The 22,607-nt window shown below is 43.8% G+C and overlaps 1 protein-coding gene across 1 annotated transcript in view; it reads left to right on the top strand.

Moving 5' to 3' along the window:
• The first annotated feature begins 3,024 nt into the window (after positions 1-3,024).
• The window catches only part of LOC105016491 (A disintegrin and metalloproteinase with thrombospondin motifs 16), a 43,525-nt gene continuing 23,942 nt past the window's right edge, over positions 3,025-22,607 (top strand). Inside the window, exons 1-10 of the mRNA XM_034286950.1 lie at positions 3,025-3,497; positions 3,603-3,693; positions 4,634-4,971; positions 11,385-11,670; positions 13,361-13,563; positions 13,880-13,963; positions 14,951-15,110; positions 16,520-16,625; positions 16,709-16,846; positions 22,349-22,502. Of these exons, the coding sequence (XP_034142841.1) occupies positions 3,414-3,497; positions 3,603-3,693; positions 4,634-4,971; positions 11,385-11,670; positions 13,361-13,563; positions 13,880-13,963; positions 14,951-15,110; positions 16,520-16,625; positions 16,709-16,846; positions 22,349-22,502 (1,644 nt within the window). The 5' untranslated portion in view covers positions 3,025-3,413. The remainder of the gene's footprint in view (positions 3,498-3,602; positions 3,694-4,633; positions 4,972-11,384; positions 11,671-13,360; positions 13,564-13,879; positions 13,964-14,950; positions 15,111-16,519; positions 16,626-16,708; positions 16,847-22,348; positions 22,503-22,607) is intronic.

Genomic DNA, 22,607 nt, shown 5'->3' with positions numbered 1-22,607 from the left:
ATTCCATATATTTCTTGAATCCATCCATTTATATACATTGAAAGTTAATACACTTCATCTTTAAATCAGACTAACCATCATTTGATTCTAGTGCGATTTAGGTTTTAGACAATTTAAGTTAACAATGGGCTATACTGTATACTTTCTTGACAACTCAGAATGATATCGAATGCTGCACGTTATACTCCAGTGTGAGACTTTTCGCAGTTGATAAGTTGAAGTCTAACTTAGGGGTGTAGAAAACAACCAAACATTGTGAGAGATTGTGAGAGATTCATTTTCATTGTTCGTCCTTCTGAAAGCTCCTGAGACTAACAATATAATCAGCTCTGGTTCCATCAGAATAATTAGGACTTCATGGAAGTCCGCAAAGATTCCAGAATAGAAGACAAGTAAGTTGAGGAAGAGAACAAGGCGTCAGGGAATACGTTGTGCTACTCTTGGGAGTAGCGTAGTCTTTGAAACATCTTAAATTGAAAGAGACAGTGTCTAGAGTTGATTGAGCATGTATGAACAACTTCCATGGTTTCCTCCCTGGTTGACATAAGCACTTTCCTGTTCCTCATCCCATTTCGATCTTAAAAATTCTGCAGAGGGCGGATTGACTGACTAAAATCTGTCGCACAGATGAGAAACACATTTGCTTGATGTTGGACAAATTTTAAAACATCTATCAGATGTAAAGGATCTGGCATTTTCGAACACAGGGAGTTGTTCAATTACATAATCTCTTGTCCTCTAATACAGGGCACTCCAGAATGATTTCCCCCCTTTGAAAATGAGTAAAAATGCTAAGAACATTTTACTTAGGAGTCTGATGGCCTGCAGGGTTGATAAGTAATTAGATTAACACTCTGATAGCCCGGAGGTCAGTCATTCTAATGATAACAAGTGAATTATCCTAATAACTAGTAAAAATGAAACCAGTCATTCTAATGACATAGCAGAAGGAAAATATTTCATTTTTCAAAACAAAAATAACGTGTTAGCCTTGTGTCCACGTAGGAGCCTGTTAGTCTGGGATAAACTGCATGGAATCGTACACCCCTGGTTCCCAGAGCAAGCCCACAGGGTCTACCCAGCCCCGCCCCTGGCAACAGCCAAGGTGTCATATTTGATTGGTTGGTTGGTCTGGGTGTTCCAACTGATCAGTCTCCACAGTCTGTCAGTGAATCAGTCTATAGTCAGTCAGCCAGTTGAGTTGGTCTGCACCTATGTGAAGTTATCCACATTAAGGATCAGCCACACTAGCTTAGATCGTGCTATGCCTTCAAAGTAAAAGATGCCCATTGGAAGTTCTACACATCCTTACAATTCAGGAAAACATGCCAAATTTGCAGAGGATAATACTGGACTACCTTTGACTATTGCTATATATAATTCTAAGGAAATACATTCATTTGAGGTAGAAAACTGATTAATAAATCGCCACTGGATCTATTGCGTGCAAGCATGTGTTGCCCAAGGATTGTGGATCACTGTGAAACGGATTAATGGAAATGGATCATGATTTTAAAAAATACAGCTGTCCAGAGAGGACTTGACATTCATGAAAATAATCAATAGCTCAGTTACACTCCCGGAGGGCCAATTTTGCATAGATCTGACATAGAAGCGTGATTACATCACCTCGCCTAACAATTGATACATTGCTGAGCAACGTGTGCAGAGTTCGTAGAGAACATTCAAAAGAAGAATACACAGCTTTTCCCACTGACATAACTGACAAACACCGTGCCGAGGTCGGAGCCACGACATCATCAAGCTGTTCGAACAAGGAACCGAAGAAGATTGCCGAGGACACCAGCACTCTCTATCTGAATCAGGGTTTTATTGCCAAGTACGTTTCACGACAAAAATTTGTTCTGGCCATTGGTGCGACATTCAATACAATACAAAAGGAATAAGGGAAGTAAAACAAATAAGTAAGAACAGTGGACTGAGCATAGAAATTGTAGACTGGGCATTAATAAATTAATAAATATAACAAAAAAGCATATGTAAGGGGCAAGATTTTTTTTCCAGTTGACGTTTGTTTATGTATGTGGGGAGGGGTTCAAATGTGTCTGTTCAGAGTTTTGTGTGTATGTAGGGAGCGTGCTATAGTCAATTTGGTTCGAGGGGCATGTTCATGAGGTCTACTGCTGTAGGAAATAAACTGTTCTTGTGGCGGGAGGTTTTGGTCCTGATAGACCTCAGCCTTCTGCCAGACAGGAGAGCACTGAATAGACCATGGGTGAGTGGGATCAGCCCCAATCTTGGCGGCTCGCCTCCGTGTCCTGGAGGTGTGTAGGTCATTTAGAGACGGTAGATTGCAGCCAATCATCCTCTCTGTGGAGCGGATGATGCATTGTAGCCTGCCCTTGTCTTTGGCAGTGGCTCTTTGCTGCTGGTGTGCGTAGACTTTGGGATTTTTTTTTGTAATAGCCCAACCTTTTCAAAAAGTATCTAAAATATTGCCAAAGCCACCCCCACTACAGCATCTGCTAAATCAAAGGAATGCTCAAATGTACATTCAACCAGGTTTGTGTGCTGAATATAACATCGGCACTGGACAGTGTGTATAGCTCTTTGGGTTCAGGGTGGTTTGTGGTTGGTTGATCTCTCTATGGTGGTCTGGTTATTTCCTGCCTTTTGCACCACAGTATTTTGCGTTGGGGTCTAGGATGAATCTGTCATCTCGGAGTCCCATGTCATGTCGGATGTAATATATTTAATCAATTGGGTATTTGCTGGATTCACTGATTGGACTGAGAGTATCCTCTTTTGTATTGTGTTCTGTGAGTGTTACTAAAAAGACTGACACTCCATTTCATTATTCCACAATTCACATGTAAGGCTGTACAGTGCAGTATATACCAAAGGTATTCTCTGAAATCATATCAAATTGCTTCACTTTATTGCCGACCTTTATTTTGAAGGCAAAATGAAAACAACACTTTGTGGCAAATCATTATTAGGGCTAGCCTCACATAGGTCAGAGGTCCGCGGGGTATTTCGCAGTTTGAGTCAGCCCATAAGTTTTATCATAAAATTATTATTATCTCATTCGCGGAAAGGCAACTGGAGCAGGTTCACGTGATAGTCTAGCCCACCGCAGCCAGGCGGTTTGAGGGAAATGCTATGAGCGCTGCTCCGCGGGGGGCGAGGAGCAAAATATCTGGAAGCCAACTGAAATTACTTCAGAGAGAAAGACTCGAAGTTCACTCCATTCTACCGTCTGCAATGATGAGGATGCGTTTTAGCCGCGCTGCCCCGTCCGCGGATAATACCAGGTTGGAAGTTAAATGAAAGTCATACAGAGACTGCATCCAGCTCCCTCTCCGGATTGTGTTTACTGAAGTTTAATTGAATTACCGGCGGCGGGTTTACTGGACGGTCTCGCCTGCTGGAGCTGATATTTAGCCGGAGAAATGTCTCTCTTGAGGATTTTGTACAGGAATTGGGCCGCATCATTGATCGTTTTACACCTATTTTGTCTTTTAGGATTTTATGAAGTAAGTAACACTTCTGCGTTTAATTTGTAACCATGGAATTTCAGCGATGATGCGCACCTATCTCAAATTTAAAATCTATGTTTTATTGTCATTTATATTTCATAGAGCGCTCAGATTAATTCTGAATCCGTGTTTACTGCCGATGACACAGATCTATCAACTTTACTGAGGTCTCTGAGATTGCCTCAGAATACAGGTAATAATATGGTTTGTTTAATATTGTTAATTATGGTACCATGATGATGATGAATTATATTATTATCGTTTTTGAATTCCATTAAAATACAGTGATTCCTGTGATAGATTAGTAACCTGAGACTCAAGTTTTGTTGAACAAGCCAGAAATACCTATTTTCTGTGTTGCCGTGGTCTTGTCGAGTGTCACACCACTTCTCTCCACTAGAGGGGGTTCCACAACCTCACACAGTAGAACAAAGTAGGGCCGTCATGGGGGGTGAGGGAGATGCTATCAGGCGAAGGCTAGACCAGATGGTTTGGGATTTTGGGTGGGTCTGAATGCTGCCACTATATTGACAGACATCAATCACAGCCCATCCATCTGTGCTTAACCTGAGGACTCTTATTCTGGGTGCAAGGCAGAGACAGACGTGTCCTTAGCCATTATTTCCGTGTAGGCTGGTTAAAACCTGTCAACCTGTGAGATGTTACTCTCTCTGGTCACTAAAGGTCCCATATAGGGGTGTTAACTCTGGTGTCCTAGCTACGTCTTAACTGGCCCTCATATCATCCATGGCTTCCAGTTGGCTCAGTCATCTGAAACCTTGTCTGCATAGATACAGTAATTCAGGATTAGCACTCTAATTTGGAAGGTTTGTACACATCTCCATAAGAGATAGCAGAGCGGTTTGTCCACCACGTTTGTTTTAAATAGTACTTCCCTTCACATTTCCTCTACTGTGTGATTTTCAGTCACTGCTGATAATTGGCTTATTTGAACATGGACAATGTGCAACAAAACCTCAGTCTCAGGGAACCTGACATAGCCTCTCCGCCTGAGGCACTGAGCAGTTCTTCAAGTTTCCATGTGGCACCTGCGTGACTCCGCAGAGGGCACGCTTTGGCAAGATTATAAGATGGTGTTTGGTATTGACCTGTTTGACCCGGTGGATCTACAGAGTACGAGGTGGTGTCTCCCTACGAAGTGGACCATCTGGGTCAGTACATCTCCCACCAGGTGACCCATCGCCAGCGGAGGAGGCGGTCCAGCGATGAGGCCGGCGGCAACGCTGGGACGTCAGCGGTCCACTTCCGGCTGCAGGGCCTGGGCCAGGACTTCCACCTGGAGCTGCAGCCATCCCAGGGTCTGGTCACGCCCGGACTGAGCGTGCAGCTCCTGGGGAAGAACGGGACCAAGAGCCTGCAGCCTCTGCGGCACAACGACCTCTGCTTTTACCAGGGGTCACTGAGGGCAAAGGTCAACTCCTCTGTGGCCCTCTCTACATGCTCAGGGATGGTGAGTACTACAGATGTGCTGCTTACATCACATACATATTCCTTTAGTGACCTTTAGACAGAAAGGTGTAGTTTAATATGATTACCAACCAGAACAGTACATACAGGTCATAGAGTAGAACAGTACAGTAGGCAAGTAGAACAAAACGGTAGAATATTACAGTAGAGAACAGTTAGACCTGGGCCAGATCCGGCCCGTTGAGTCATTCTATCCGGCCTGTGATACATCCAAAATTAAAATACCTGACAAGGTCTGCAGATTACGTTACTTTATGTACTGTTCCATATCTATTTATTTTCAAACTAAAAGTCCTGTGACACAGCAGTATCATACTGTCTGTTTAAAGTACCCTTAAGTTGAAACAAGGTATTTGCGTTGCTATGATACGTAGGGACCAGCACCACAATCCACGCGCAGATTTTTTACGTACTATACGCAATTGATGACTAGCGATCTCTGGAAATGAGCCTAAGAAAAGTTGATAACGAAAGCACTATTGACAGGAAAATATTTATTTGCAGATGTCGCAGGCAAAGCAACTTGCTTAATATGTCGTTAAAAGCACGTAGTTCAAAAAATATACTGTATGAAGTTAGATGACGGCAATTATACCAACTTTTGCTTTGAGTGAAAATCTTCAGAAGTGATTTCATAGACTAATAACTATTATACCTATATAACTGTTATACACTATACCTTATGTAATGTAGCTTACTCTGTTGAGTTGTTTTAAGGCAAATATGTGTTGCAACATTTCTGTTGAGTAATAACCCTAAAAAGGACAATATGAAAATGGTGTTGCATGGAAAATAAATAAAAAGTTAACTGAGTTAGCTATGTTGTGTGTTTTTTAGGCATGTTGGTTAAAAAAATAATCTGGCCCACGATGCTATCTGGCATTTTCAATGTAGCCCCCCCAGTGAAAAATATTGCCCACCCCTGAGTTAGACAGTACTGTAATACATATTACGGAGAAGAGAATAATAATAGAGAACAGCAGAACACAGTCAAGAACCAAACAGTAGAGAACGTTACAGTAGAAAACAGAACAGAGAACAATCTAGTAAAGGACATCAAAGAATAGATCAGTAGAACAGTAGAGCACAAACAGTTGAGTAGAAATGTACTGTAAAGAGCAGAAAAGTGGGACATTACAGTAGAGAACAGTACAGTAGAGAACAGAACAGTAGAACAGAACTGTAAAGAGCAGAAAAGTGGGACATTACAATAGAGAACAGTACAGTAGAGAACAGAACAGTAGAACAGAACTGTAGGGAATTGCCCTGGTTTGTGTTGCCACGCATTCAGTGGGCTTCTGACTGTCTGGGAATGTCCAGTAAAATGACCCAACTCCTTAGGGACAATAAGGTCCTGCTCTCACATCTCAGCCCATCCAGGGGAACTTCCCTACAGTATAATCCAGTTGTATGAAGACCGATGCAAAGTTTTCTGAAGGTCAGAGGTTACAGATGTTACTGAGGCTGGAGAAGTGATTCTCATAACTGTCTGTCAGGGCACTGTGGAAATTCACACAGAACAGACCATCAATGAGATCTGTTCTTCAGACCAGCCTGAGCGAGTTACTGTGTACATTATAAATTCACCCTCTACAGTCGTAGTTCATTTGAATTTAAAATATGAATCTGCATTTTTACATTTTAATTTGTACTGCCTAGTATAGCCATTGTTAAGGCTATAACCTTATGGAAGTTGATGAATTACATAAAACAACTGATGAAAACTTTTCTTCACTTTTGGTCAGTGAGCTTAAAAAAACCTGTAAAATGTATTTAAAAAAAAAAGCTATTTGGATGTCCCAATGATTCCCTTCAGTGCTTGTTATTTTGCTTGAACAGAAAATGAGTGAACTATGTAAAAGTTTTACAATCAGGCAATGAGTCTCCCTCAGGACACCCAATAACAGACACATTTCGCTCTGTGTCATGTGCTATTTCTCATTTTAGGGGAGATAATCATTTAGAAATTCTGGTAAGTGAATATTATGGAACATTATCATTCCACTATTGCTGAAGACTTATTAAGGACATGTTCTGCATATTACATTGCAAAGGTCAATATATAACCCCTTCAATTCATATTTTATAAAGCATTATACCTTTAAGTGCAGAGTAGGTAAACCTAACACTTTCTGCTGTGTAGAGTCCCATCCCTGCAATATGGTCCCCTCCTGCTAGACAAGGTGTATTTACAAGAGTGTGGGTGTTGTTGTAAAGGTGTAATTAGAAGTGTGTGGGTATAGTAGTAAAGGTGTATTTAGAAGAGTGTGGGTGTAGTTGTAAAGGTGTATTTAGAAGAGTGTGGGTATAGTAGTAAAGGTGTATTTAGAAGAGTGTGGGTGTAGTTGTAAAGGTGTATTTAGAAGAGTGTGGGTATAGTAGTAAAGGTGTATGTAGAAGAGTGTGGGTGTAGTTGTAAAGGTCCTCCCCACTCTCATGGGGTTTCCAAAACGATGGGATGTGACACACTTCATAGATGTAGTACATTCAATACAGTCACACGGCTTCACTACACTGTTATTCAGCATCGTAGTTTTTTTCTGATACCTTGTACATTTCTGTCCCTTAAGCGTCATTGTGTGTGCTGAACATTACGTTCCATGGGGAGCTGAGGTGGCTTTACTAACTCTAAAGGTTACGATAGATGTTATCCATGCTTAGCTCTTCAGAGATTAAATTATTATTGCATTTTTATTCATGAGACCATTTTAGGACATCTCTAATGATGTTTGTGTAACCACTTTGTCCAGCAGACAAATTAAAACTATCGCCTGCTCTCACATGACTGTGTTTCGTTAAGTTGGCCTAAGGCCCGTTTTGAGCTAGAGAAAGAGGCTGTCCAGTTCTCTGCCCCTTCTGCTTGGAATGGGTTTCAAAGGCCCGCCACTACAGGAGCTTGGTCCTTTAAATGAGTTTAAGTTCAACACTGTGATGGAAAATTATGGAGTGGGTGGGTGGGGCTGTAAAGGATTTGACCCCATGTCGTATAACATTTGATGAAATATCTGCTCAGTGTGTAGATAGATCTTTTAAAAGATAATGCTCAGTGTTATAGTTCCTAGCTCTCAGCAACTCAGCTCTCGTAAGAGAGATCTCAATGAGGCCAGTTTGTTTAAATTAAGGTAGACTAACACTAAAAGGTGAACCCCAGAATTAGCCTTCATATTGTTACCAACACTTTGAAGAAAAAACCCTTGTCTTTGTAGTCTCCCACGATCGCTTACCGAGTTGAATGATGTTCCTTGTATAGGAATTGAATGTGATGTTTGGTAAGTCTTTATGTGGAAAATGTCATCAAAATAAGAAGCAGCGTTAGAAGACCAACTGGCTGATGACTAATCTCTGGCCCAGAGCCCAGTCCCTTTAGATTGGAGTCACACTATTTCACTTTTATATCATTTTCTACCTCAACCCTTTTTTCTCTCTCCAATTTCTGGCTGGACAGTTTGGGATTATGGGGGTCCAACAGTCTAAACCACTGCATCCGCTGGGCATTTACTGCTGCAGTACAGGTTGGAATCTGGCCACAGCATTTTCAGCAAAAACCCTGTTCTCCTATCTCTCCCCAAATAAATCTTAAATGCCTGTATCTTCAACAACTGCCTGTTATGGTTATGTCTCCTTGCCGCAGCTTTCAGTGGTCTTGGGAGAGTTGAAGAGTAGGGTGCGTGTCCTCCTTAGCACACCCTGCCAAGATGCTTTTACCGCACTGCCTGCATCAACAGGGAGTAGACCGGAGCAAATGCTCTTGCAGGATCCTGCTCCTCTACCTGACACACCACAAGGAGTAGCTAGGGCACAGTGTGTCAAGGCACCTCCAACCGTCCCTCCCCATACTGATGCCCTGGAATCTCCTATTGATTCTCTGATATCTTATACTGATTCTCTGGTATCTCATACATATTCTCTGGTATCTCTTACTGGTATCTTGTACTGGCATCTTATGCAGATTGACATGCTGTAAATACTGTAGTCAAAACAGTGCAGTGAAACAGACATTTTAATTGAATAGCATTCAGGACAATGTTGATACAAGTCTGTACTGTGTTGTTTTGTCAACAAATTGCATATCTGCTTTCTCCATCTTCATACTTTCTGAATACAATCAGAAATGAATTGAAAGAGTTGAGTTATCACTGAACATTGAGACAGAAACTGTGTTGACAAAACTCTGTATACTGTATGACTTTGGTGGCCAAAATGTCTGTCCTCGACTTTTTTCTTTGGGACTTTGTTTGTCCGTGTTCTATCATCTCAGACATTAATAACAGACTTCATGGTAGTCGACACCGATGTGGAAATGGGAACATCACAATCTTCCCTGAGAGGTTGCACAGTTCTGTTTGTTCCTATTTTCACCCTCTGTTTCTTACTGTCCGTCCGGTTGAATCCTGTCTGGTCATGTCCTGCTCCAGCTGTTTCCCCCCAGGTAGTGGAAGTCAGTGTGTGTGGGGGTGGGGGGGTGGGGGGGTTGTCAGCGTGTAATCTGACGACCTTGGATATTTAGGAGACAGCGACCAATACATGACCTAATGCTTTAACGAGGACCATGTGGTGGTTAGGTTGGTAGACCGGGTGTTAATTCAGCACCATTACTGTCATGCCAAACTGCCTCCACAACACCTCCACAGAGGCAGTCAGTATTCAGCACAGAGCTGGTTGGATTTATTTTCTCTCCCGGCTAACACTAACGTTTAGACCTTTGATCAAACACTGTGTGCTGAGTCTGTGTGTTGTCCAGTGTCTTTTCTGGGTCAGTCTAAACACCAGACACCCACAGGTCTTCTGTGTCCCCTGGTTTCATCCTGTTTGATTAGTCTTGGGGTGCTGGGGAATCAAAACAATTGGACAATAAACATTGCTGGGTTTATGTAGACAATATAGAAGGGAAAAATAGAACACATAACCCAGTAACCCAACATGTCTTGCCTGTATTTTACTGTACACAAATTATTGTACTATAACTTGGGTTAGAACCCTAGTTAAGCCTAACCTTGATCACTTGACTTATGGTGCAGGGGGATAAAATGTTGTCCTTTTGTTAGCCATCAGACCAGACACTTTGCCTCAGGAAGTTGCCTTACTTCGAGAGACCAGTATGCTGCGAGAGCAGCACGGTGGTGCTGAGAGAGTGGTGTGGCAGAGGGAGAGCAGCGTGGCGTGGCAGAGAGAAAGCAGCGTGGCGTGGCAGAGAGAGAGCAGCATGGCGTGGCAGATAGAGTGGTGTGGCAGAGGGAGAGCAGCGTGGCGTGGCAGAGAGAGAGCAGCATTGCGTGGCAGAGAGAGTGGTGTGGCAGAGGGAGAGCAGCGTGGCGTGGCAAAGAGAGAGCAGCATGGCGTGGCAGAGAGAGCGCAGCGTGGCGTGGCAGTGAGAGAGCAACGAGGCGTGGCAGAGAGAGAGCAGTGTGGTAGTCTGGGCATGATCACTCCTAGAGAGCAGTGAGACTTGGCAGTGTGCTATGAGCCGGCCTCTGGCATGTTGGGGTTGACAGGAACATGTTCAGGTGACGACCTCTCTGGGTTCTGGGCCAACTGTCTGTCACTGACCCACAACAACAACACTACACACTCACATGTGACTGGCTGTCACAGTAACCAACTACACACTCTGTCGTGACTGGCTGTGACAATAACCAACTACACACACGCTGTCGTGACTGGCTGTGACAATAACCAACTACACACTCTGTCGTGACTGGCTGTGACAATAACCAACTACACACTCTGTCGTGACTGGCTGTGACAATAACCAACTACACACACTGTCGTGACTGGCTGTGACCAACCATGTCTGTCTCTTTGTGTTTCTCAGCCTGTTTCTGTCTGTCTCTTCTTTTCTATGCCTCAGCCTGTTTCTGTCTGTCTCTACTTTTCTATGCCTTAGCCTATTTCTGTCTGTCTCTTCTTTTCTATGTCTCAGCCTGTTTCAGTCTGTCTCTTCAAGTCTATTCTCAGCCTGTGTTGTCCCCCAGTGAGTCCCAGTGGGGTTATGGTTTAGGGGTTGAAGGTCCTGTGTTGTCCCCAAGTGAGACCCAGTGGGGTTATGGTTTAGGGGTTTAAGGTCCTGTGTTGTCCCCTAGTGAGACCCATTTGGGTTATGGTTTAGGTGTTTAAGGTCCTGTGTTGTCCCCTTGTGAGACCCATTTGGGTTAGGGTTTAGTTGTTTAAGGTCCTGTGTTGTCCCCTAGTGAGACCCAGTGGGGTTATGGTTTAGGTGTTTAAGGTCCTGTGTTGTCCCCTAGTGAGACCCAGTGGGGTTATGGTTTAGGGGTTGAAGGTCCTGTGTTGTCCCCTAGTGAGACCCAGTGGGATTATGGTTTAGGGGTTTAAGGTCCTGTGTTGTCCCCTAGTGAGACCCAGTGGGGTTATGGTTTTGGTCCTGTGTTTTCTTTTCAGTCAGGTCTGATCCGGACGCAGGAAGGAGACTACTTTCTGAAGCCTCTTCCTCCCAGCCTGGCACAGCGAGGGAACTTCACCGGGCCGGCCAATCACCAGCCTCACATCCTCTACAAGAGATCAATACAGACAGACGGACGGAAAGACAAATGGACAGACACGGCAACAGACCCAGAAGACATCTCAGTGACAGAGGACCAACACCTCCATCATCACCACGGCAACCACAGTGACTACAGACACGGCACGCGGCAAAGACAGCACTTCTGTGGCAGAAGGAAGAAATGTATGTAAGGGCATTCTCGTTATGTGATGTAGTCAGAATAATCTATGTTATATAAGGGCATAGTTCTTCTCAGGCTACTATAAAATGAAATGTGAGACTAATGTATTAATATAGGGGCATCGTCTTTCTCACGGTACTACGGGACCAGATCATACCAGTTCCTTGCCTGCTCTGGTCTTGTTAGCTCCAGTGTAACATTAACTGTGTTCCCTAAGGAAACAGGAGACTAAGCATTAAGAGTTAGGTTTAGAGTAAAGGTTGATATGTTAGAAGAGGAAACATTCCCCATCGGATGGTTGTGACACGGTGTCAAAGCACAGTCTTGTTGCGCTGTGGTTGAACCTCCTGTTGACCTTGGAGAGCTTTAAAGATTTCAAGGGTCACATCTGTTCTTGGAATGGAATAACACTGGTATGTTTTGATTTGGAGGGTGACATCACCGCACACCTGTGCCACGTTCTAGTGAGACCTCAGCGCTGCCTCACCTGTTTCATCTATTATAGACATACTGTATGCTTCCAATTCCCAATATCAGTAGATATGTCCAGGTGTGGTTTGTGGGTAACACTAATAGCCAATTATTGATCAAGCCAAGTGCCCCACGTGCTTCAATCACTCAAGTGATACACTGCAAAAAATGTATGTCTTATCAGGGTTTTTCCTGCATTCAAAACTCAAAGGCGACCGTCTTCCCAAAACCAATTTAGTTTTGGAGTCCAAAGGAAGAATTGTGGTTTACTGTCAATGAAATCTGGCAACCTTGCATACAGCACCACATGTGTCCTGACATCATAGAGACGAGGAACATCTGAAAACCAAGTGGATCCTGGTTTTCTTTTACACCCAAGCATGTCAACATAGTATTTCAATAAAACTTAATAACCTCAAACTTTGGGATCGCCTTCAAGTAATAATCTCACGTTCGGGAACCCCAGATGGGTGGTCGGCTTACTATCAGTGTCAAACAGTCCTGTTCAGGGAGATGTGGATATTGGCACGAGGCATTTTTCTGCCCTTCCCCTCCCTGTAGGTGACATCCTGTACCCGGTGGGGTCACCCTGCTTCCAAGGCAGAGGAATGTCAAGGGGTACCATGTAATTCCAAAGAGATAAGGCAACACCTTGAAAACGAGTGGAGTTTTTACTGGTCCAGGGAGCTAATGCTGGGTCATAAGGCAGTGCGGCTCTGGACAAAAGTGGTGTGATGCCAGGCTGGCTGGTTAACCTGCCTCACCGGCAGAGAGAAGTATGTTGGAGCCATGGTCAGCCATCTGCAAAGCATTTGAAATGGCCTGGAATGGGTTGTCCGACGTCCCTACAGCATACACAAGTGTTCTACGTGTTGTGTTTTTAGACATACCAAAGCATTCTATATGTTGTGTTTCTAGACATACCCAAGTGTTCTAAGTGTTGTTATTGTAGACATACCCAAGTGTTCTAAGTGTTGTTATTGTAGACATACCCAAGTGTTCTAAGTGTTGTTTTTGTAGACATTCCCAAGTGTTCTAAGTGTTGTTTTTGTAGACATACCCAAGTGTTCTAAGTGTTGTTTTTGTAGACATTCCCAAGTGTTCTAAGTGTTGTTTTTGTAGACATACCCAAGTGTTCTGTGTGTCTTATTTCTAGACATACCCAAGTGTTCTACATGTTGTATTTCTAGACATACCCAGTTATACATGATGTGTTTCCAGACATGCCAAAGCCGCCAGAAGAGGACCTGTACATTCAGCCTGACGAGTATCAGGACGTGTCCAGGAGTAGAAGAGCAGCTCTGTTAACATCTCAGAGGAGTCAGATGCTGAATGTAGAAACCCTGGTGGTGGTGGACAAGAAGATGATGGAGAACCATGGCCATGAGAACATCACCACATACGTTCTGACTGTGCTCAATATGGTGAGAAGAATATCCTTAACTCCAAGTACTCTAACTCAACCAAGCCTTACCCTAACCCAACCAAGCTTAACCCTAACCCAACCAAGCCTAACCCTAACTCAGTCATAAGACAATGCCACTTCCCTGGGCAGTATTCCTCAACACTAATTGTTTGACAAATGACAGTGGTCTCTAATGTTGTGTCTATCAAGTCTCTATTGTTGTGTCTTCACCAGGTCTGTAAGGTTGGGTCTCAAAAAGATCTCTATTGTTTTGTCTTCATGAGGTCTCTATTATTTTGTCTTCATGAGGCCTCTAATGTTGTCCCTCTCCGCAGGTTTCCACTCTGTTCAAAGATGGAACAATTGGAGGGAACATCAATATAGTAATTGTGGGACTGATTCTCCTGGACGAGGAACAGGTACATGTTGTCATATCTATGCTACCACATTAATGAAGCAACAGTACTGGTTAAAGTTCCTCTAATGAAGGCTTTAGTTCCCAGGCCGGTAGACTCCCCCAGGGACGGAGCAGCTCAGTGCTTTTTACAAAAACTGTTTATTGAGTTACATTTCCCTGAATCTCAGCCAAGTTATCTGGGAATTTCTGGGAGTTATCTGGGAGTCGGAGGGAGGTTTAGTCAGACCAGAGAGATAGTTAAGGAAGTGGAGAAAAATTGATTGTTAAGGATGTGTAGAAGAAGTGAGTTAAGGAGCTGAAAAGAAGAGAGTTAAGAAGGTGGAGATGGGTCATTGTGATCCACCTGTGCTAATGGATTTTGATCTTCTGAAGAGATCATTATGAAAGGAATGTCAAAAATGCCCTCTTCTCCACTCAGTTGTAATTGGTGTCAGCAAGAGGTCATTTAGACTCATTTGTTCTCTGTTGCAACTCAAATGTCCATGCGAGCATTTCGTTGTACAGACAGACGTGTTCATCCAAAATGGAGTCTGAAGGGCCATCAGGTCATTATCGAGACCAGTCCTTCTGACTTTAGAAAGGTTCCCCGTGTGTTTCCTATGTGTTCCCTGCCTGTTCCCCGTGTTACCAGGATGGGCTGGTTTGAAGAGGATGGGCTGGTTAATAGTTAATTGTATTACTATGATGGGCTGGTTTGAAGAGGATGGGCTGGTTAATAGTTAATTGTATTACTATGATGGGCTGGTTAATAGTTAATTGTATTACTATGATGGGCTGGTTTGAAGAGGATGGGCTGGTTAATATTTAATTGTATTACTATGATGGGCTGGTTTGAAGAGGATGGGCTGGTTAATATTTAATTGTATTACTATGATGGGCTGGTTTGAGGGGAATGGGCTGGTTAACAACTAACTTTTTTGAGTAGGATGGGCTGGTTTAAATAGAATGGGCTGGTTCAAAGTGGTAACTATGTTTCCTTTGTTACTAGGATGGGCTGGTTATCAACCACCATGCCGACCACACTCTGAACAGTTTCTGCCAGTGGCAGGCGGGTCTGGGGGGAAGAGAGGGGCGTAGACACGACCATGCAATCCTGCTAACCGGCCTTGATATCTGCTCCTGGAAGAACCAACCATGTGACACCCTGGGTAGGTCTGTCTCGGACTCCATACTGTCCGTAATGTCTTAGCGTCTCCACTATCTAATATATTGATTTCTCGCAATATACTGTCTCATTCTCCACAGTCTCACTGTCTCACTCTCCACAGCCTCACTGCCTCACTCTCCAAAGTCTCACTGCCTCAGTCTCCAGTCTCACTGCCTCACTTTCTAGTCTCACTGCCTCACTCTCCACAGTCTCACTGTCTCACTCTCCAGTCTCACTCCTTCTGTCTCGCTACCTCCTGTCTCTATCTACTGCAGCACTCCTTCCTGTCTAAATGTCTAAAACTCTACTTTTGCAATTTATCAGTCTCTACAGTCCTGATGTCTCACAATCTGTTGTCTCACGTTCTACTGACAGCTGTATAACACTATCCACTATGGGGTAAGGTCTTTCTGTGTGGGGGATCGGGTGAGGTGTATTTTCTGTGAGAGAGGTCAAGTTAGGTTCCCTGTGTGGGGTCAGGTTATGTTGTGTGTGGAGGGTCAAGTTACATTCTGTGTTATGGGACATGTTAGGTTCTGTGTGAGGGTTCAGGCTAGGTTCTGTGTGTGGGGTCAAGTTAGGTTCTGTGTGGGGGGTCAAGTTACATTCTGTGTGATGGGTCATGTTAGGTTCTGTGTGAGGGTTTAGGCTAGGTTCTGTGTGTGGGTTCAGGTTAGGTTCTGTATTGGGGGTCAGATTACATTCTGTGTGATGGGTCATGTTAGGTTCTGTGTGTGGGGTCATGTTAGGTTCTGTGTGAGGGTTCAGGTTAGGTTCTGTATTGGGGGTCAGATTACATTCTGTGTGACGGGTCATGTTAGGTTCTGTGTGTGGGGTCATGTTAGGTTCTGTGTGAGGGTTCAGGTTAGGTTCTGTATTGGGGGTCAGATTACATTCTGTGTGATGAGTCATGTTAGGTTCTGTGTGTGGGGTCGTGTTAGGTTCTGTGTGTGGGTTCAGGTTAGGTTCTGTGTAAGAGGTCAGTGTGATCGGTCAGGTTAGGGTCTGCTTGCTATCACATTGACACAAAATGTACGTTGACCAGAATCTTTTGGCACTGAAAACCCAAGCTTTATTTCTAACACAAGTCCAGTTGCTCTCATAGTCATACGCTTCCTCTCTGTGGACACTGCATTGTCACAGCCAGTCACACTCTTCCTCTCTGTGGACACTCTGCGTTGTCACAGCCAGTCACACTCTTCCTCTCTGTGGACACTCTGCATTGTCACAGCCAGTCACACTCTTCCTCTCTGTGGACACTCTGCGTTGTCACAGCCAGTCACACTCTTCCTCTCTGTGGACACTGCATTGTCACGGCCAGTCAACTTCACCCAACTTGACCAGTGATGTGGAGGAGACCAACCGTTATGAGGACACACCGCTAGTCATCTCCATGTTTCCTCTCCTCAGGTTTCGCTCCGATCAGTGGAATGTGCAGTAAATACAGGAGCTGTACCGTCAATGAGGACACTGGTCTGGGTTTGGCCTTCACGATCGCCCATGAATCTGGACATAAGTATGAGTCTATGTGCACATAACCATGCTTAGATGTCTCCATCAGCCTAAACAGAAACCATTCACTGTGTTTCTCTCCCACAGTTTTGGCATGGTGCATGACGGTGAGGGGAACATGTGTAAGAAGTCGGAGGGCAACATCATGTCTCCAACCTTGGCAGGACACAACGGCATCTTCTCCTGGTCCGCCTGCAGCCGGCAGTACCTCAGCAAGTTCCTAAGGTAATTTACATCACACGTTCCTAAGGTAAACTACATCACACGTTCCTAAGGTAAACTACATCACACGTTCCTAAGGTAAACTACATCACACGTTCCTAAGGTAAACTACATCACACGTTCCTAAGGTAAACTACATCACACGTTCCTAAGGTAAACTACATCACAGGTTCCAAATGTAAACTACATCACAGGTTCCAAAGGTAAAATACGTCACAGGTTCCTAAGGTAAAATTAGATCCCAGATTCAGAAGTTAAACTATGTCACAGGTTTCTCAGGTAAACCATGTCACATTCGTAATGTACATTTTACCTGGCAGCAACCACCTGCACAGGTTCCTAATTCTTCTTTGTACAGTTAGTCTGAGTACACTAGTATGAGCTAAGCCAAAACGCATCCTCCAGTGATACGCTTGTTGTCAGAGGGACCCAGTGAAAGCCAACCTCCCATCACATGCTACACCCGCTGGGCATTTGCTGTTTGTGCCAAGGCAGCGACAGACGGACTTACTCCCTATCCCGGTCCTTTACATAGAACCCCGGTCATGTGTCATGTGACAGGGCTTCCTCCACACGGCACAAAACACCAGACGGCAGCCTCATCTTGAAAAGCAGTAGGATCCACGGTGATCTTTTTAAATAGAGCCGGCGTGGTTGCCAGACGGCTGATATGTGGTCTCCCCTCCTCCAGACGGTGTCTCTTTACAACCAGAGTCTGAGAAGCCGTCTGGGTGTGAAACCAGAGATCGCCGCTCAGACCCTATATTTACTGAAGTGTTAAATTAAGTGCTAAGCATCCCGTCGCTTATAAGTGTGGATGCTGAATTTTCTCATAGTGTTATTATCGCTGCATTAGCTCATCCTCGTTAGACCTGTCAGATTTATATTCAACACACCATGGTCTTCTGAGTCAGATTTACACACTGTGGTCTTCTGTCAGGTTTATATTAAATGGCGGTATATTAAACCGTGGGCTCTTCAGGCCGCGTGGTCTGAAACTGAGCTGGAATCCTTGGCCAGTCAAGCGCTAGCGAAACCCTGTCCGGAGTTTGAACCCTTCTTAGATTTGTCATCTGCCTCGGCATATTTCTAATGGCTCTTCTACCATGTTTGACCACACAATGAGCTGTTTTTCTGCTGTCATAGTGTAGACATAATCAACACAATCGTACAGATGTGAATAATAAAAACTCCACTTTGTCCCTAATAAACCATCACCTTGTCCCTGATAAACTCCCTCCTTGTTTCTGATAAACTCCCACCTTGCCCTAATAAACTATCACCTTGTCCTTGATAAATCCCCTCCTTGTCCTTGATAAACCTCCTCCTTGTCCTTGAGAAAACTCCCACCTTGTCCTAATAAACCATCACCTTGTCCCTGAAAAACCACCTCCTTGTTTCTGATAAACTCCCACCATGCCCAAATAAACCATCACCTTGTCCCTGATAAACCCACACCTCATCCATGATTAACTTGTCCCTAATATGCCCACCCAACCGATCCCTGATAAACATATACCTTATCTCTAATATACCCACACCCCATCCCTGATAAACATATACCTTATCTCTAATATACCCACACCCCATCCCTGATAAACATATACCTTATCTCTAATATACCCACACCCCATCCCTGATAAACATATACCTTATCTCTAATATACCCACACCCCATCCCTGATAAACATATACCTTATCTCTAATTTACCACACCCCATCCCTGATAAACATATACCTTATCTCTAATATACCCACACCCCATCCCTGATAAACATATACCTTATCTCTAATATACCCACACCCCATCCTTGATAAACATATACCTTATCTCTAATTTACCACACCCCATCCCAGATAAACATATACCTTATCTCTAATATACCTACACCCCATCCCTGATAAACATATACCTTATCTCAAATATACCCACACCCCTTCCCTGATAAACATATACCTTATCTCTGATATACCCACAACTTATCCCTGACTAACCTATATGTAATCTCTGATGTACCCATGCCTTGTCCCTGATAAAACTACTCCTTGTCGCTGATAACCCTCATCTCATCACTAACCAAACCCCCCCCTCGTGCCTGATAAACCTCCATCTTGTCTTCACTATGCTCTTGGTGATTGCCCTGGTTAGGTTATTTATGGATATTGTATATGTTGTCTGGTAACAGAAATGTATTATGGGAATGTCCCCATCTCCTGTAGACGTTCACAGGAGCCTTACATGGTCTTCCAGGAGCGGAAGCTTTTTACAGTTCACGCTCAAAACAGCAGCTTGTGAATAGAGAGAGGTAGAGAAGGACAGAGATAGAGGGAGAGAGAGGCAGAGGAAGACAGATAGAGGGAGAGAGAGGAAGTGCCCAAGGATTATCAGGTGACAAGACCCGACAGAGTGTCTCAGTCCTCCTCTGCTGTTGGCCCATTTATTACAAGACATATACCTCAGTCCTCCTCTGCTGCTAGCCCATTCATTACAAGACATATACCTCAGTCCTCCTCTGCTGCTGGCCCATTTATTACAAGACATATACCTCAGTCCTCCTCTGCTGCTAGCCCATTCATTACAATACATATACCTCAGTCCTCTGCTGCTGGCCCATTAATTACAAGACATATACCTCAGTCCTCCTCTGCTCCTAGCCCATTTATTACAAGACATATACCTCAGTCCTCCTCTGCTGCTAGACCATTAATTACAAGACATATACCTCAGTCCTCCTCTGCTGCTGGCCCATTTATTACAAGACATATACCTCAGTCTTCCTCTGCTGCTGGCCCATTAATTACAAGACATATACCTCAGTCCTCTGCTGCTGGCCCATTAATTACAAGACGTATACCTCAGTCCTCCTCTGCTGCTAGACCATTAATTACAAGACATATACCTCAGTCCTCCACTGCTGCTAGCCCATTAATTACAAGATGTATTCCTCAGTCCTCCTCTGCTCCTAGCCCATTAATTACAAGACATATACCTCAGCCATGCGCTGCTGCTGGCCCATTTATTACAAGACATATACCTCAGTCCTCCTCTGCTGCTAGACCATTAATTACAAGACATATACCTCAGTCCTCCTCTGCTTTTGGCCCATTCATTACAATATATATACCTCAGTCCTCCTCTGCTCCTAGCCCATTAATTACAAGACATATACCTCAGTCCTCCTCTGCTGCTAGACCATTAATTACAAGACATATACCTCAGTCCTCCACTGCTGCTAGCCCATTAATTACAAGATGTATACCTCAGTCCTCCTCTGCTCCTAGCCCATTAATTACAAGACATATACCTCAGCCATGCGCTGCTGCTGGCCCATTTATTACAAGACATATACATCAGTCCTCCTCTGCTGCTAGACCATTAATTACAAGACATATACCTCAGTCCTCCTCTGCTTTTGGCCCATTCATTACAATATATATACCTCAGTCCTCCTCTGCTCCTAGCCCATTAATTACAAGACATATACCTCAGTCCTCCTCTGCTGCTAGACCATTAATTACAAGACATATACCTCAGTCCTCCACTGCTGCTAGCCCATTAATTACAAGATGTATACCTCAGTCCTCCTCTGCTGCTAGACCATTAATTACAAGACATATACCTCAGCCATGCGCTGCTGCTGGCCCATTTATTACAAGACATATACCTCAGTCCTCCTCTGCTGCTAGACCATTAATTACAAGACATATACCTCAGTCCTCCTCTGCTTTTGGCCCATTCATTACAATATATATACCTCAGTCCTCCTCTGCTCCTAGCCCATTAATTACAAGACATATACCTCAGTCCTCCTCTGCTGCTAGACCATTAATTACAAGACATATACCTCAGTCCTCCTCTGTTGCTGGCTGCTGAAGTCACTGACTAAGCCCTGGGCTGACGGTTCACCTTTCACTCAGTCTATAAGAAACAAAAAGCAAAGAGCTAAACTGGGGATTTTCCCATGCATTTTAAACATACAGCTGAACACTTAACCGGTCTGACCAGCTACACCAGCTCAGCTTAAAATACAGTCCAGCGCACAGTCGCCCATGCAGACAGACACAAATACACAAAACACTCAGTGAAAACACTTTCTCCCGTGTCCTTTCTTTAAATGTGAATGTAGGGGATGGTGGTTCATCATGTTAGCTGTTCTGAGCTCACTAGTGCTCACTAGTGCCTTCTTTTTAAATGATTGATTCCAGGCTTTGCGTTTGCCTTTGGAGTTCATTATGCGGACTGTAAACTTCCCTACCAAGGATTACTAAAGAACGACTAAAAAATCAGCTCTAGTTTGCACCACCTTGACAGGCTGCCAGTCTACTTCCACATTACCTAGTTACTACATACTTCGCATCTACAAGGTGCGAGCATCTACAATGTCAAATCATTGCCACCAAGTTTATTTGCTCTCATAGTTTACAATAAGGTTTAGGAATTACCAAACTACATTTGAATCTAGTACTGAAGTAGTTTTAAGATAGATCAGAAATGTTTTTACTCTTCCTTGAATAGTTCTGTGAACAAATGAAAATCTATGTACAATCATTTCACGCAAATCCATATTTTTTACTTCTGCACTCTACCTACCCCTGACTGCTCGCTAACCATGTTCCTCAGACATACAGCTAACTAACATAATATAGAGGACTCTGCTAAAGCGATTAGGACCCTTCAGCAATGCATTTAGTGGATCAGACACACTGCTTTATATTCTGCTGTAAAACATATCGTAATGGTTACTGATGATATCAGTTTACATTAGTGCCATTCTGCCTGGGGCACATTAAGGACAAGGTTATGCTTAGTGACAGCATGTATTAACATAAGAGAGAGAGGCAGACACATAACACCATACACTTGACAGGTTACTGTAGCAACCGTCCTAACAGCACTTATGATTACTAGTTCGCAGCAACTAGCCCTCAGCCCTGTTCTAACCGTAATGATGATAACTAGTACACAGTAACTAACCCACAGCCCTGTTCTAACCGTAATGATGATGACTATTACACAGTAACTAACCCACAGCCCTGTTCTAACCGTAATGATGATGACTATTACACAGTAACTAACCCACAGCCCTGTTCTAACCATAATAATGATAATTATTACACAGTAACAAACCCACAGCCCTGTTCTAACCATAATAATGATAACTATTACACAGTAACTAACCCACAGCCCTGTTCTAACCATAATAATGATAACTAGTACACAGTAACTAACCCACAGCCCTTTTCGAACCGTAATAATGATAACTATTACACAGTAACTAACCCACATCCCTGTTCTAACCGTAATAATGATAACTATTACATAGTAACTAACCCACATCCCTGTTCTAACCATAATAATGATAACTATTATACAGTAACAAACCCACAGCCCTGTTCTAACCGTAATAATGATAACTATTACACAGTAACTAACCCACAGCCCTGTTCTAACCGTAATGATGCTAACTAGTACACAGAAACAGTATCTGTCTTCTCCCCGACCAGCTCGGCCCAGTCCAGGTGTCTGTCTGATGAGCCTCAGCCTCTGGAGGAGTACAGCTACCCTCAGCAGCTTCCTGGGGAGCTCTACGACGCTGACACACAGTGCAAGTGGCAGTTTGGAGAGAAGGCCAAACTTTGTACCTTGGACTTCAAGAAGGTATGACCTGCTGTCTTTGGGAAACTGTCCCGTGATGTGTGTTCGCTGTGCAGATTTCCGCCTGCTCCTACAGTCCCCATATGCAGATAGGGATACTGCACGCCC

This window comes from Esox lucius, chromosome 16, assembly GCF_011004845.1.
Source record: "Esox lucius isolate fEsoLuc1 chromosome 16, fEsoLuc1.pri, whole genome shotgun sequence".
Taxonomy (NCBI): domain Eukaryota; kingdom Metazoa; phylum Chordata; class Actinopteri; order Esociformes; family Esocidae; genus Esox; species Esox lucius.
The sequence above is the reverse complement of the archived record's forward strand: the minus strand, read 5'-3'. Positions and strand labels throughout refer to the sequence as shown.